Raw genomic sequence first — 15,763 nt, forward strand, 5'->3', positions numbered from 1 at the left:
CTAAAGAAAAAATATCACTGATGATATTTTTCTAAAGAAAAAAATATCCATGATGATATTTTTTATAGAAAAAATATCATTGATAATACTTTTGTATAGAAAAATAGCACTGATAATATTTTTCTAAAGAAAAATAGCACTGATGATATTTTTCTAAAGAAAAAATATCACTGATGATATTTTTCTATAGAAAAATATCACTGGTAGTATTTTTGTATAGAAATATGTCACTGATATTTTTCTAAAGAAAAACTACCACTGATGATATTTTTCTAAGGAAAAAATATTACTGATAATATTTTTCTAAAGAAAAAAATATACCTGATGATATTTTTCTATAGAAAAACTGATAATATTTTTGTATAGAAAAAATAGCACTGATATTACTTTTCTAAAGAAGATATATCACTTATGATATTTTTCTAAAGAAAAAATATCACAAACGATATTTTTCTAAAGGAAAATATCACTGATGATATTTTCCTAAAGGAAATATTACTTATTATAGATATTTTTCTAAAGAAAAATATCACAGATGATATTTTTAATAGAATATATATCAGCGATGATAATTTTCTATAGATAAAATATCACTGTGAATATCACTGATGATAGTTTTATAGAAAAACTATCACTGATAATATTTTTCTATAGAAAAATACCATTGATGATATTTTTCTAAAGAAAAAATATTACTGATGATATTTTTCTAAAGAAAAAATATCACTGATATTTTCTAAAGAAAAATATCACTGATGAAATTTTTCTATAAAAAATATCACTGATATTTTCTAAAGAAAAATATCACTGATGAAATTTTTCTATAAAAAATATCATCAGTGATTTTTAGTAAAAATATTATTGACGATTTTTTATAGAAAAATATCATCAGTGCTATTTTATAGAAAAATGTCATCAGTGATATTTTTGTTCAGAAAAATATCATCAGTGATATTTTTTAGAAAGGTAATATATGAAATCATATTTTTTTTATAAAAAATATCATTAGTGATATTGTAGAAAAAATATTATCTGTGATATTTTTCTTATCGAAAATATCATCAGCCGGATTTTTCTATAGAAAAATATTATCAGTGTTACTTTTCTATTACACAATTTTCAATATCAAAATAAATTTTATACAATTTTCTTTAATTTTTTTTTAGGTCCCCCTTATTATACCCTCCCTTTATGATGAGTTCCATAGAGAGAAAAAATAATCATTGCATTATCTCTTCTTTTGTGTTTTCTTCATTCTTTTTGTGTTTTAATTTTGTAATAATATTTTTTTTCCTTATACTAATATAATTAATTATAATTATAATAATAAATCTAATGAAATAAGGCAACTTTTATGTAATTTGATATTTGTTGTTATAACGATATTTACAATATATTTTATTTCTATGTATGTTTCTATATAAGAATACATATCTATGTATGTATGTATTTACTATGATGCGCTATTTATATGGGTGTGTGTATTTGTAATGTAATTTTTTATGGATTTTTGTAACTTGCTATGGTGAAAAATTTAAATATTATCAAATATTTATAAAGTGTTTTCTGTTTTCTTTAAATTTTTATTAAATGCACTTTTTCTCTTGCTTCTTCTTCTCTTTTATATATATGTATGTATAAGTAATGACAATATCGGAGTATATTAAATTTTATATATTTTTGATTGTTCTTATAATAGACAAGATTTTTGATGGGGTGGGGGGCCATGGTCAGGGGGAGGGCTTTTGGGGAATGATTGGAAAAAGCGCGTTAAACACACTCTTGCTGTTTTTTTTTTGCTATATACAAAGAGGTTAAGGCATAGGCCTAGGGGATTTTTTGTTAATTTTCTAGTCTTGTTTGGTTGGTTGTAGTTGGTTTTTTTTTTGAAGGGCGGGTATATTTTTTCTTTTGTAATTGGCTGCCAATTGTTGAGATCGACTTTCAAGAATTAATTATTCTTTGTTAAAGTTTTGTGTTTTTTTGTTTTCTTCAGAAAAAAGAGAATTTTCTTTTCTTTCTACCTCAATTCTCTATTTCTAATAATACCGTTATGTGTATTGCACTTGGTTATCTATAGAGGAATCTGTTTTGGGCATTAGGTTCTTGGGTTTGTGTGTGTGTGAGTTTGGGAAAGGTTCCTTTACCGAAACCTTATTATCTTCCCAGTGGTTGCAGCTATGCTTATCCATTATGTCTGGCTTTAGACATTTCTCCATGTTTGGGCACATTTACGTACATTCAATAATCATGGGTTGGCTGGATTCTATAACCGATGGTCGATTGTCTTGAGCTGGTCCCAATGAATGTCCCGAAGCTGCTGCTGCATGGGCTGCCGCAGCTGCTGCCGCTGCAGCATGTGCCGCCGCCGCAGCTGCCACCTGGGCATGTGTGGGACCACTGCCATCATGTACTACATTGCCGCCGGGCATCATGTGTATCTGGGGTTTTACTTTAAGGGATTGTTGTTGTAACAAATGTTGCTGATGAACCTGATGCAAAGGTTGCTGTTGTTGTTGCTGCTGCTGTTGATTGGCTGTGGTTAGCAACATTGTGGCATTGTGAGGTGGTGGCAAATGTTGATGCATCATGCTAACATGCTGACTTTGTATATGAGCCAAATGTTGTTGCTGGGGATGCGTTAAGACACGTTGTGTATGATCCTGAGCCGAAGAGCCGTTCATGTGCCTCAGATGGGGATTCATGTGCTGTTGCATTTGTTCGAAGGCTTCACGGGAATCAGGTTCAGGGTGCTCATTATCTGCAAAAATAAAGGAAAAGACAATTTATAATTAAAAATAAATCCAAATTAAAAAACAAAAAATAAAAAAATTAATCGTTTTAGACATTTTTAACAAGTTTACGACAGGTGGTGCCTTTGTGACATGTTTGCGACACACATTTTTGTGCCTCTTTGGCATTACCAGATAAGTCCTAAATATTTTTGGCAAGTTTACGACAGAAATGGACTTTTTCGACATGTTTACGACAAGCAATATATGTTTACGACAAATATTGTATATCAGTCTAATAGAGATTTCACGTATGCGACATGTCTTTTACAAATTATACAAGGTGTCAACAAATTTTACATGTTTACGACATACTTTAGACATTTTAAACAAGTTTACGACAAGTTTTACATTTGCGACACGTTTACGACAGGCATGTTTTGTACCCTACTGGGATTACTATAGTTTTCGACACGTTTACGACAGAATCGAACCTTTTCTACATGTTTGCGACAGCCATTATGGGTTTCCTACAAATGGTGTTTGTATGTTAGATATAGATTCCACATTTTTTGACATGTATATGACAAAATATGCTAGTTGCCAACAAGGTTTACATGTTTACTACACATTTTTAACAAGTTTACAACATGTTGTACATTTGCGACGCGTTTACGACACACATTTTATGTACCTTACTGGTATTATAAGCCTATTTTTATATATTTTCGACAAGTTTACGACAGAATATGACCTTTTCGACATGTTTGCGACAACCAATACGAGCTTGCTACAAATGTTGCTTGTATGCCAAATATTGATTCAACATTGTCGACATAAATGTGACAAAATGTTGTAGTTGCCAACAACGTTTAATGTTTACGACACATTTTTAACAAGTTTACGACAAGTTGTACATTTGCGACACGTTTACGACACACATTTTATGTCCTTTACTGACATTATAAGCTTATTCTTACATGTTTTCGACAAGTTTACGACAGAAGACCTTTTCGACATGTTTGCGACAGCCAATACGCATCTGTGTCTACAAGTTTTAGACATCTGCGACAAATGTTATGCTTGAACCATCTTATTAGGCAAGAATTGTATGTTTTCGACACACGTTCTACAGAATTGCACTTTTTCGACAGGTTTACGAGAGGTATTTTTTATTTGCCTGACAGAACTTTCGTATTTGCAACTTGTTTACAACAAGTTATGGAAGTTTTCGACAAAGAGTACAAGTGTGCGACATTTTTTTGACATTTATAACAAGTTTTACGACAAATGACATGTATTCCACAACTATTTTGTGTATGTCAAAATCATTTTCAGATAAGTTTTAATTTTTTTGATAGGTTTACAACATAATTACATATCTCCCATATATTTACGACATACAACATAAATTTACTACAACTATTATCTATATGACTGACATAAATTTCATGTTGGCAACAACTTAAACACATTTTCGACAAAATATACAGGTTTACGACACATTTTAAACTTTAGTTACATGTTTCATACAACTGCTATATTTCCAACAAAATTGCTACAAACAGTTTTTATGTCCCAAAGACATCATTAGGCAAACCTTAAATGTTTTTAACAGGTTGACAAAATTACACATTTTCGACAAGTTTATGACATACAATATACGTTTACGACAACCATTTCCTTTATGCCTGAGAGAAATTCCACGTTTCCGATATGTTTACAAGAAATTGTACAAATTTTCGACAAATTTTACATATTTACGACATATTTTAAACCATTGTTACCTCTTTCATACAAATGCTACGTTTCCGACAAAATTACAACAAGTGCCGTACAGTTATTATTAGGCGAGCTCAACTTGTTTTTGACAGGTTTACGACAGAATTATGTATTTTTGACAAGTTTGCGACAAACAATCTACTTTTACGACAACTATTTGCGATAGAAATTTCATGTTTGCGACATGTCCATTAGTTGTTATACCAGTTTCCCACAAATGTTACATGTTTACGACATATTTTAGACATTTGTAACATGTTTACGACATATGTTACGTTTGCAACATGTTTACAACAAGCCGCTTCTGTGTGCCATAATAACTACTAGGTAAGTTTAACACGTTTCGACAGTTTTACGATATATTATACATGTTTACGACATATTATACAAGTTTATGACATTTTATACACGATGGAAAATAAATTACACATTTGCGACTACCCGTTTTTGTGTGCGCCAATATAGCTATTAAACAAGTTCCTAACGTTTTGGCATGTTTACGACGTATTATACATATTTTCGACATATTATACATGATGCTAAACAAATTATACATTTGCGATAAGTTTAAGGCAAGCTGTTTTTGGGAGCCAAAGTAACCATTATGCATGTGTTACACGTTTTCGACAGGTTTACGACATATTTTACATATTTACGACATATAATACGTGATGCCAAACATGTAGTACATTTGCGACAAGTTTAAGACAAGCTGTTTTTAGGTGTTAGTTTTTAGCTATTAGGCATGTGCTACACGTTTTCGACAGGTTTACGACATATTATACAGATTTACGACATATTTTATATACTGCCCAAAAAAATCCCCAAACATCTTTAAGAGTATTTCAAAATAAATATCCCAACTTACCCAAACATTCGGTGGTTGCTGCAGCCGCCATTGCCAATTCTTCTTCCAAATTATTCGGCTTACAGCTCGTCGTCTTCCAATGGGTCCTCAGGCCGGAGGCACTAATATATTTCTTATCACAACCTTGACACACATAAGGCCGATCATTGGTGTGCAGACGTTTGTGCAGCTTCAGATGGACAAATTGGGTAAATTTCTGGGGACATAAATCACAGGCATAGGGTTTCTGACCACTGTGCAGCCGCAGATGCGTTTTCAAATTCGATGTCGACGAGAAACGTTTCTTACAAATGTCACACTGATGCGGTTTTTCGCCTGTGTGGACCAAATGATGTTTTTGCAAATGGGCCAGCTGGGTAAAACTTTTCGTACAGACGTTACATTTGAAGGGACGCTCACCCGAGTGGGTCCTTAGATGGACTTTCAAATTGCTTAGCTGGCCGAAAGTTTTACAGCAAACATTGCATTCGTAGTGCATTTTACCATCTTTCTTTTTGAGCGGGTAGGGCAGAGAGCGATAACCACGAGCGGCCAACGAGTTGGGGCTGAGAGGACTACCGCTACGTGGACAGGAATTACCATCGGGGCTTAGGCAACTGGGTGGTGAAATCCTTAGAGGGGAAAGTCTTTGTAGCGGTGTTAGAGGTTGCATTAGCGGGTGATTTAACATTTGACTGCCGCCTTGCAGCATGTGCAGGTTTTGCTGGGAACCGCTGGAGGAATGTGATTGCCTATCGAAAGGCGATTGAGCACTGTGTGGTGGCGAATGGAACGTTGAAGTGGGTGCGTGGAGTACACTGACCGTTTGACCATTCAAACTGCTGTTGGAATATGAGGAGTAGGTGGAATAAGGCGGTGTGTGTTGACCATCATTGACATAGGCTGCGTGCACGCCATGTGGCGAGAACAAGACATGGTGTTGGGGATGACTGGCAGGGGGTGTGGAGCATAATTCTTTTTTGGAATTAAGGTGAATATCCGTGTCTACTTCATGGCTGGAATGTTCACCACCAACACCACCTCCGACGGCCATATTATTTGATGACGAGTCGGGGCTTACAGCATTGCCATAACGATGTGATTTCTTGTAGGAATAGGCCATTTCTGTGGGTGAGGAGGGGGGTGGAGTGGCCGAATTGGCCTGGTGACAAGCCACAGCTGCAGCAGCTGCTGCGGCAGCCGCCGCTGCTGTTTCCAAACGATGTTGATGTTGTCCCGTTAATATGGTCTCCAAAATACTTGAGGGTGGGCTATAGCGTATGTAACCCTGGCCCCCTGCCACCACTGCGGGTGGTGGCGAACTAGATTCAGCCTCATAGTAAGGTTTGGTCAAGGGGACAATTGTGCGTTTTTGGCTATTTTCCAGGACAATGACAGTGCTAGAAGCTGGCTGGCTGGTAGTGGTGGTTGTTGTCGTTGCATTGGCTGGAGACTCCATTAGCCGTCCGGGTCTACTGGAATCGGCATCCATCAGCTCATCAATTTGTGTCGATGAGGTGCATGTGGGCCTTTGGGTTTCATCTTCACTGGAGCTGGTGGCTTGCAGATCAGAAGAGCTGGTGTTGGCATTCATAGTTGTGTTGGTGGTAATGGTGGTGGTGGTGGCATTCGATGCCTCAGTCTTGATGCTATTCTTAAACTCGTATTTCAGTGGCATTTTAACCTTGAACTTGCGGTATTCATTTTTGCCGCACTCCACCACAGTGGAGGCCACGCTTGCCAAGGAATTGGCTGCTGCCACTGAAGTGTTGCTACCATTGGCGATAGCAATTCCGTTACCGCTGCTGCTGCAGGCCTTTTGTGAGTGGGCAATCACAGTTTCTTTGGGAGCTATTGCCTTCTTCGAACAATCCAATACATAGTTGTGCTCACTCTCACTGTCGCTGTCATCTCCGCCGGATGGGGTCAAACGATCTTCATGATATTCATTGCTGTGATAACCCTCATCGGAACGCACGGATCGGACACTGCCATCATTGGGTGTCAGCTGATGTTCATAGGGTGTCTCCTTGTGGGAGGAAAGGGGAGAGCCACCCAACAGCGGCTCCTTGGATTCGCAGTGATCTTGCACAATCACGCTGGCAGGTTCTTGTTTTAAATGCAAAACATTTTGATGATGGGTGTGACGTATGAGGGAACGTGCCGCCGTCGCTGTTGCCGATACTTGGCTGTGATGAATGTGCGGGTGTGTTGTGGTTTGTGCTTGCTGTTGATTGTTGACTGGCGGGGAAGGACTTAATGTGGGTGAGCGCGAACGCCTACCATTGGGTAACGGCGCCGTTGTACCGGATGTTGCTGCCGCCGGTGGTGGTAAATGCAAACCCATAACATAGGTTATGTGATTATAGGCAATTTCTGGAGGAATTTCAGGAGCGGGCATACTATAGGAAGAGGGGGTACACGATCTTGATTTTTTGTGATAATCCCCATCGGTATCGTCTTCGGGTTCTGGTTCCTGTTCATCATCATCCACCTCCTTGCAGGCTCCAAATAGCGTACGTTCCGGATCAACATCATAACCCAAACGTTTGGCAAAATCTTTACAATACCACACCATCAACTCCTCATTGGGCATAATATCGCGGGTGGTATAGAAGTAGATATTCTCCTGATGTTGGCAGGCCACCAAATTCATGGTGTCCAGACTGTAAGCTGAGGCCACATAACGCATCCAATTGGCCTGAGAACGATCGGAGCCATCCAAATAATAGAAATCATCATCTTTGAATATCTAAAGAGAACAAAGAGAGGGAGTGAAGAGACTATTACAAATATGCCAAACTCAAGAGAACAACTACAAATGAATGTTCTTTCATTATAAACAACGAGACATACAATGACAGCGAAAAAGAGACTTGTTTATTCATCACACTAAGACTCTCCACAATAAATCAGGCCTGGCAATTATGTCTCTCTCGCAAGGAAAGAAACCTGCCGCTTGAATTTAGGAGGTCCTTTTTTACATTACATGAGCATTACAACAAAAATTTCAACATCAAGAGTTAGACAACAATGTGAAATGAAAGTTAGAGTTAGAGAGAGAGATAGGTATGATAGAGTGAGTGAGAGAGAAAGAGTAGCAAACAAAAAAGTACCTTTATATTCCCATAGGTTATGTGACGTGTTCCCTGCACCTGATCATGTTAATAATGGAATCGAATGTGGTGAGGGTGATTGATGGTGATGTTGATGATGATGGATAAAATTTTGTGGGGTGTTTTTTGAGGTTAGATCACATTAAGGGCCATAAACCATAAAAATAAAAAAATAAAACAATTTTTTGAGGTTAGTTTAATTTTGAATGCGGCAGAGCTCTCGAATTTGAAAGAGGATACGATTTTTTTACTCACAACAAGTGGATAACAATTTCTTAATAATTATTTTTTTCATATAAAGTGGATAAAGTAATTTTGTTACCTAAATGTATTGGATAAGTGTTTTTCTTTATTCAAATTTATTATTATCCGTGTAATGATTTTTATTTTCCCAACTATGCGGATAATGTATTTCCGTTATACAAACGTTATAAAGAGTGATTTCAAATTATCCAGAGTAAATGGATAACATCTTTACAGTATATCAAGTACATGGATAATGGTTTTTACATTATCCAGTGCATCGGGATAATATATTTGTGTTACCTATAAGCTTTCTTCTTTATCCACATTATATGGAAATGTTTTCCGTTATCCAAACAATGTGGATAATGTATTTCTGTTATCTGAAGGTTCTGTATAGTGATTTCAAATTATCCAGAGACCACGGATAACCGTTTTATAGTATATAAAGTACATGGATAATGATTTGTATGTTATCCAGGGCATGTGGATAATTTATTTATGTTATCCAATGCATGTGGATAATATGTTTATGTTATACATAGATTATTTTCCCTATCCAAAGCTCGCGCATAATGTATTTAGGTTATCCAAATCCATTGATAACACATACATATACATTAGTCAATGTGGATTTTCTTTATCCATAAGACGGGATAAAGTATTTCCGTTATCTAAACGTTATGTAAAGTGATTTCAAATTATGCGGATAACCTGGATAACACGTTTACAGCACAAAGATTATTCATTTAACGTTATCCAGTGCATGGGGATAATATATTTATGTTTTCCATAAGTTGTATACGCTATACAAAGAGCGCGGATAATGTATTTGGTTTATCCAAAGCCATGGATAATCTATATACTTTATCCAAAATGCGTAAATACAAGATTTTCATTATCCACTAGACGGGATAATGTATTTCTGTAATGTAAACGTTATTTACATTGATTTAGCATTATCCAGAGACCACGGATAATAGATTTACAGTATACAAAGTACATGGATAATGATTTTTTCTTTATCCAGTGTATGTGGATAATATATTTTTGTTATTTATAAGTTGTTTATCCTATCCCAAGAATTTAATGAATTTAGTTTATCCAAACAAGGTTAATAACATATATACATTATCCAACATGTTTGAATACTGGATATTTTATTATCTACCTTATCAAAACGTTATGCATAGTTTATTAAATTATCCCGAGTATATGGATAACGGTTTTTACGTTATCCAGTACATGTGGATAATATATTTGTGTTATCCGTAAGTTATTTACCCTATCCAAATAACATGGATAATTTATTTATCTTATCCAAGGCATATATATTATCCAAAAACTGTATTTTCATTATCCAATACAGGTGGATAACGAATTAAAATTATCCAAAGACGTGGATAACAAATGTATGCCATCTAAAGTACCTGGATACCTTATCCATTGGATATTTACAATATTCATGTTAGCGAATATAGTTTTTAAATTATCCAAATTAGTTGGATAACATATTTTCGTTATCCAACATACATATTTGCACATATTTACATTATTCTGGCTACTTGGTTACAACCACTTTTGATGCTTACGGATAATTTATATAAATTATCCAAAGTACCTGGATGACGTATTTGCACTATTCAAGATAATAGGATAAGGTATTTCATTTATCCAAAAAAGAAGATTTGGATATTTTGTTTATCCAAAATACATGGATAACCTTTTTATATGTTTCATAATTTCGGATAATGTCTATAAATTAGAGGGATAATGTATACAAATTATCCAAGACCTTGGATCATGTATAAAAATTATCCACAGTACGTGGATAACGTATTAATAATTTTATAAATATATATATATATATATATATTTTATAGTTGATTTGGACATTTTGTTTATCCAAAGTACATGGATAACATTTATACACTTTTAAAGCTCTCGTATAATGTCTATAAAATAAACGGATAAAATTTATAAATTATCCAACACTATCCAAGACCTCGGATAATGTATATAAATTGTGCGGATAACATGTTGAGACCATCCAAGTTCTCGGATAGGGGGTTTTGCGTTATCCAAATTACATGGATAACATATTTCCGTTATCCAAGCTCTGCGGATGATTACAAATTACATATTGATCACGTTTACATTATCCAAACTACGCGGATAAAATATAAATTGAATAAATAAATTTCGATAAATTTTTAATGGATTGTTTGTTTATCCAAGCTCTCGTCTAATGACTAAAAGTTAAACGGATAAGTTTTATAAATAATCTTATGAGCGGAATTTAAAATTTAACACTATCCTAGTTCTCGGATAAGACCATCCAAGTCCCCGGATAGGGGGTTTTCATTATCCAAATTACATGGATAACATATATCCGTTATCCAAGCTCTGCGGATAATTTGCATATATTATACAAAGTAGATATTTAACACGTTTACATTATCCAAAGTACACGGATAAAATATAAATTGAATAAATAAATTTCGATAAATTTTTAATGGATTGTTTGTTTATCCCAGCTCTCGTATAATGACTAAAAGTTAAACGGATAAGTTTTATAAATAATCTAATGTGCGGAATTTAAAATGTAACACTATCCAAGTTCTCGGATAAGGTAGAAAAAGTATCCAAAGCTTATAGATAAAATATTGAGTCTATCCAAAACTTCGGATAAGGTGTGTTAATTATACAAATTGCGTGGATAACATATTTCCGTTATCCATGTTCTGCCTAAAATGTACATATATTATCCGAAGTTCATATTTAACATGTTTTCATTATCCAAAGTACGCGGATAAAAATTAAATTGAACAAATATTTTTTCCATAAAGTTTGAATGGATTTTTTTGTTTATCCAAGCTCTTGGATAATGCCTATAAGTTAAATGGATAATATTTGTTAATTATCGAATGTACGAAATTAAAATTTTTACAATATCCAAGTCTTCGGATAAGTTTTATAAAGTGTCCAAAGTTCATGGATAACACCTTGAGACTATTCTAGTCCTCGGATAAAGTATTTTTATTATGCAAATTAAATGGATAACATATTTAAATTGTCCACATATTATCCAAAGTGCATGTATAAGACGTTTGCATTATCCGAAGTACGCGGATAAAAAATAATTTAAATAAAATAATTTTTTTTTCTTTGATAAAATTTTGTATTTTGTGTTTTTAATTATAACTAAACCAGGGGTGCTTAAAATTATCTAAAGTTGACTCTCCCAAAAGTACCACTGAGGTCTTTGGACAATCTCTTGCCTACTTTCTCTCGTTCTGAGAGAAAAGAGTTTTTTTTTTGCTTTCAAAGACTCTTTATATGTTTACGAATGAGTGTTTCAGTAATGCAGTTGCATGAGTTCAAGAGAGAAAGTGATGGAGAGAGTTAAAGGACAACAGAGAGCGTAATGTGTGGTTTATGGCATTGAAAAGAGATTTTAAATCATAAAAGAAGTCGCAAACATACCCTCCAAAAGTAACGTGCCGTATTGGGATCATTGGGATAGTGTGGTGTGGGCACACCCTCAAAGGGACCAAAACGGGTGCCTCTGGGTATAACGCCGGTGCTCCAAACACCTTCAGTCTAGAAGAGAAAAAGGCAACGAAAAAAATAGAACAAATTTAAAACAAAATTAAAACCATTCTCTTCTTCTAGGCAATTTACCTTTACATTTGCTGATGAAAATACCAGCGAGGGTTTGAGTGTTAAACTGCGTGGCAGTGTTTTATCAGCCCGATTTGTAACACCACGTTCACACTGTACATCGGGCACAATATACACGGCCAAACGTTCAAAGTCTTCTTCTCTCATGCGTGTTACATCATAGTCCCTGGAACCATCTGGTGAAGGGCTACGTGTCTCTGTGACCAAGGGCCGTGGGGGTACACCACCAGTTGAACTGGCAGCTTGCTGTTGTTTACTGTTGTTGGTATTTGTGGCAGCATGATTGTTGGTGTTGTTAATGCTGCGTTGTGTTGTTTCCGTTTGCATATTCATTTTGTGTGTGTGTGTGGGTGTGAAGAATTTGAGGGGTTATATGTTAAGGTGTATTTTGAGCGTTTCTTTTTGGGTTCAGTATCCAAAAAAGTGTGTGATTTTGGTTTTTTTGATCTTATCAAAAGGACCTTTGTTTAACTATTTGTTATTTATAAATGTATTGGTAATCTGCAATGAAAAGAAGAAGAAGGGAAGGAAAAGAAATTAGTAATTTTATAAAATATATTTAGAGTTCAGTTATAACCTAAAAGTTCAAGGTTATCCAGCTACCTTGGCCAGTACCCTTTTGCTTTTATTAGCTTGTTGCTTACATTACATTTTGTTTTTTTTTCGTTTTTGTTCTATTGTAGTAATCGTGTTTGGGTAAGTGTAAGTGTTTGCTTTGCATTTCCCTCACCCCCTGCCTCTGGCATTTTTGCGGTCTTTGGTTTGCATCCCACACTTGAATGCATTTACATTTTTATTGAAATTCACTTTTACTTTAGTTCATTTGTTCGTTTTCAGTGTCTCGGTCTCGGTCTTGGCCGACGTTAGACGTCTGATTGGCAGTTTCTCATCCTTCCCACACCCCTTCCCCCGACATTTATTGTTCTTCCTACTCCCCTTTCTAGGGGGTTTGTAATTTTGGTTTCATTGCACTTGAAAGTGTTGGTGCGTAATAGCTGTCTTTGTGTGTGTGAGTGTGTATGCTTAGAGCTTTGTGTTTGTATGAGTGTGGATGATACTTTAATTAATAAGACTCACTTTTTAGTTGTTGCCTGCGTATGTGTGTGATTTTGAGCTATTTTTTAGAAAAGCTTTTACAAATGGAATTCTAAAAAAAATGGGTTCTTTTTTCCTTTCCTTCACAAAACTTACCTATTTTATGTGTAAAAAAATGTTAAAAAATTGTGTTTTTCCAAAAAACGAGGTAGTTAATTTTTTTCTACTTAATTTATTTTGTTAAAAATCGCTAACACTTTTTACTAAGGTCATTTCGCAAAAATTAAATGCATTTTTTTTAGTTTTGTATTTTCCTTTTTTCGTCTTCTTTTCCTGACACCCTTACGCGACTGCATGCCAAATTGCACTTCGTTCATATAATTCACCCAATTAGAACTAAACCTAGACATTGTTTGCTATTTCAAGTGTGTGTTTTTATTTTTTAAGTTGTTGCTTTTTTTTTGGTATTGGTGTAGTCGTTGTTCTTTCTGCTAGCCGTTCGCTCTATTGAAATATAGAATAAATATTGAAAACTTTTTACTCTAACGAAAAAAAGTTCTATGCCAGGCAGCTACTAATACAGGAGTAGATGCGGAAATTGAAACTGTTCGCAAAAATATTTCCCCCCGCCATCCCCTCAAATGTCCCTTCCCCTAGGCAACGTCAGCCAAACACTACCTACTGACCCACATCGTATGAAATAGTGTCTTTATTAAAAGAGGGTGGTTGTCGTCGTTGTTGCATGTGTGTGTGTTTAGTTGATGAGTGCATTAACTCATTTCCACTCAACTTACACACACATACGCACTCATAGACGCATTAAATGTAAATAAAAGTCAAAATGCATTCATAGTGCCGCCTAGTGGCCAATGAACAGCCACACAAAGTTCTACAAAATACTCTTAGACAGGGATGGGAGGTTTCGATTTGTTAATTTTGTGGAGATTTAAAACCTAAAGGTGGGTGGCAAACTCAAGATACTCAATTATAAAAAAAAAAACTTGAAAATGGTTTTGCATGCTTAAAAATATCTTTTTCCATTATTAAATTAAATTTTTTCAAATTAAATTTTTCTAATGAAATCTTTTAATTGCTTGGTAACCCAAAATATTATTTTATAGAAATGAAAACTCTAAACATTTTTCAAATCCGGGGATTCGCCCTTAATAGGGTGTATACTAAAATATGGAACTATCTTTAGTTTATTTATTAGTGGTTTTTAATAAAATTGACAAAAACCTTGCTCGGACGCCAATCTTACAAATTGGAAGTTTTGGAAAAAATGACGATCCTAATTTTTTTATTCCACAAAAACATTTTAGCCTGAATTATTAGCACTCAGAATTGGAAAAACGTTAATCAGAATTTTATTCTACAAAAGAATCTACTATCATCGTCGTTTTTTAAATCAGTTTAAAAAAACCCTTGCTCGGGCGCCTAATTAGGACCCTATTGGCTTGAAAATATTGAGTTTTTAAGTTTTTTGATTTCATTTCGGGAAACGCAGGCAAAAAATATTAAAAAAATATATCTCTTAATTTTAAAAAGTAAATAAAAGTAAAAGTGACTGCAAGGGAATTTTCCACAATGTTTTAGAAAATTTAATTTTTGAAAATGTTGAAAAATTCTGTTAAAAGCAACCTAAAAATATTCTAATTGGGCGCCAAGTTCTCATTTTGTGGTAAATTTTAAAATTTTATTTATATTTTTTCTGGAAATTTTTGTGAAAATAAAATTATTTTATTATTGTAAGGTAATGCTGCATAATCTCAGTTGTGTTGTTGTTAAATTTTAAAAGCCTCACGTTTTTATAATGGGATGCAGTTACAAGTGATTAAATTTTGGAAAAGGCAGGCAAAAATATTCAAAAAAATTTTTTTATTTTAAGAAATTTTTTACAAGTTTTTTTGTTGTTAATTTCTACGAGCTTTTTTAATAATAAAAATAAAAGGGACATTTTTATGGCAAAAAATATTCAAAAAATAATTTTTTTAAAAACGAAATTTTTACAAGTTTTTTGTTGTTAATTTCTATGAATTTTTTAATAAAAGTATAAGGGTCCGGAAGTGAGTTTTCCACAATGTTTTAGAAAATTTTTTTCTTTAAAATTTTGAAAAACATATTTCAATTTCATGGACTTTTCTGGTTAATTTCTAATTTTTTTTTTTTTTTTGATAAGAGTAAAAGGGAATGTGACGGAATTTGCCACAATTTCTTTTTTAAAATTAATTTTTGGAAATTTCGAAATGAAATTTAAATTATTATGAAATATATAATTTATATTTAAAAAAAATCAAGTCTTTAATTTTTTAAAACAATGTTTT

At 34.0% G+C, this 15,763-nt stretch overlaps 1 protein-coding gene across 3 annotated transcripts in view; it reads right to left on the bottom strand.

Moving 5' to 3' along the window:
- Positions 1-1,859: 1,859 nt before the first annotated feature.
- Blimp-1 (PR domain zinc finger protein 1) overlaps positions 1,860-15,763 on the bottom strand; it is a 53,137-nt gene continuing 39,233 nt past the window's right edge. For 2 of the 3 annotated variants that reach the window (XM_073986307.1, XM_073986308.1), the window contains exons 2-5: positions 12,405-12,905; positions 12,207-12,323; positions 5,383-8,113; positions 1,860-2,761 (exon numbers count right to left, since the gene is read on the bottom strand). In XM_073986307.1, the coding sequence (XP_073842408.1) occupies positions 2,232-2,761; positions 5,383-8,113; positions 12,207-12,323; positions 12,405-12,737 (3,711 nt within the window). In that variant the 5' untranslated portion in view covers positions 12,738-12,905 and the 3' untranslated portion in view covers positions 1,860-2,231. Of the gene's footprint in view, positions 2,762-5,382; positions 8,114-12,206; positions 12,324-12,404; positions 12,906-13,595; positions 14,111-15,763 lie in introns of those variants that run through there. The other variant, XM_073986306.1, reaches the window with a different exon arrangement.

The sequence above is a fragment of the Musca autumnalis genome, unplaced genomic scaffold (genome assembly GCF_047663935.1).
Source record: "Musca autumnalis isolate F117 unplaced genomic scaffold, ASM4766393v1 scaffold_4, whole genome shotgun sequence".
NCBI lineage: Eukaryota > Metazoa > Arthropoda > Insecta > Diptera > Muscidae > Musca > Musca autumnalis.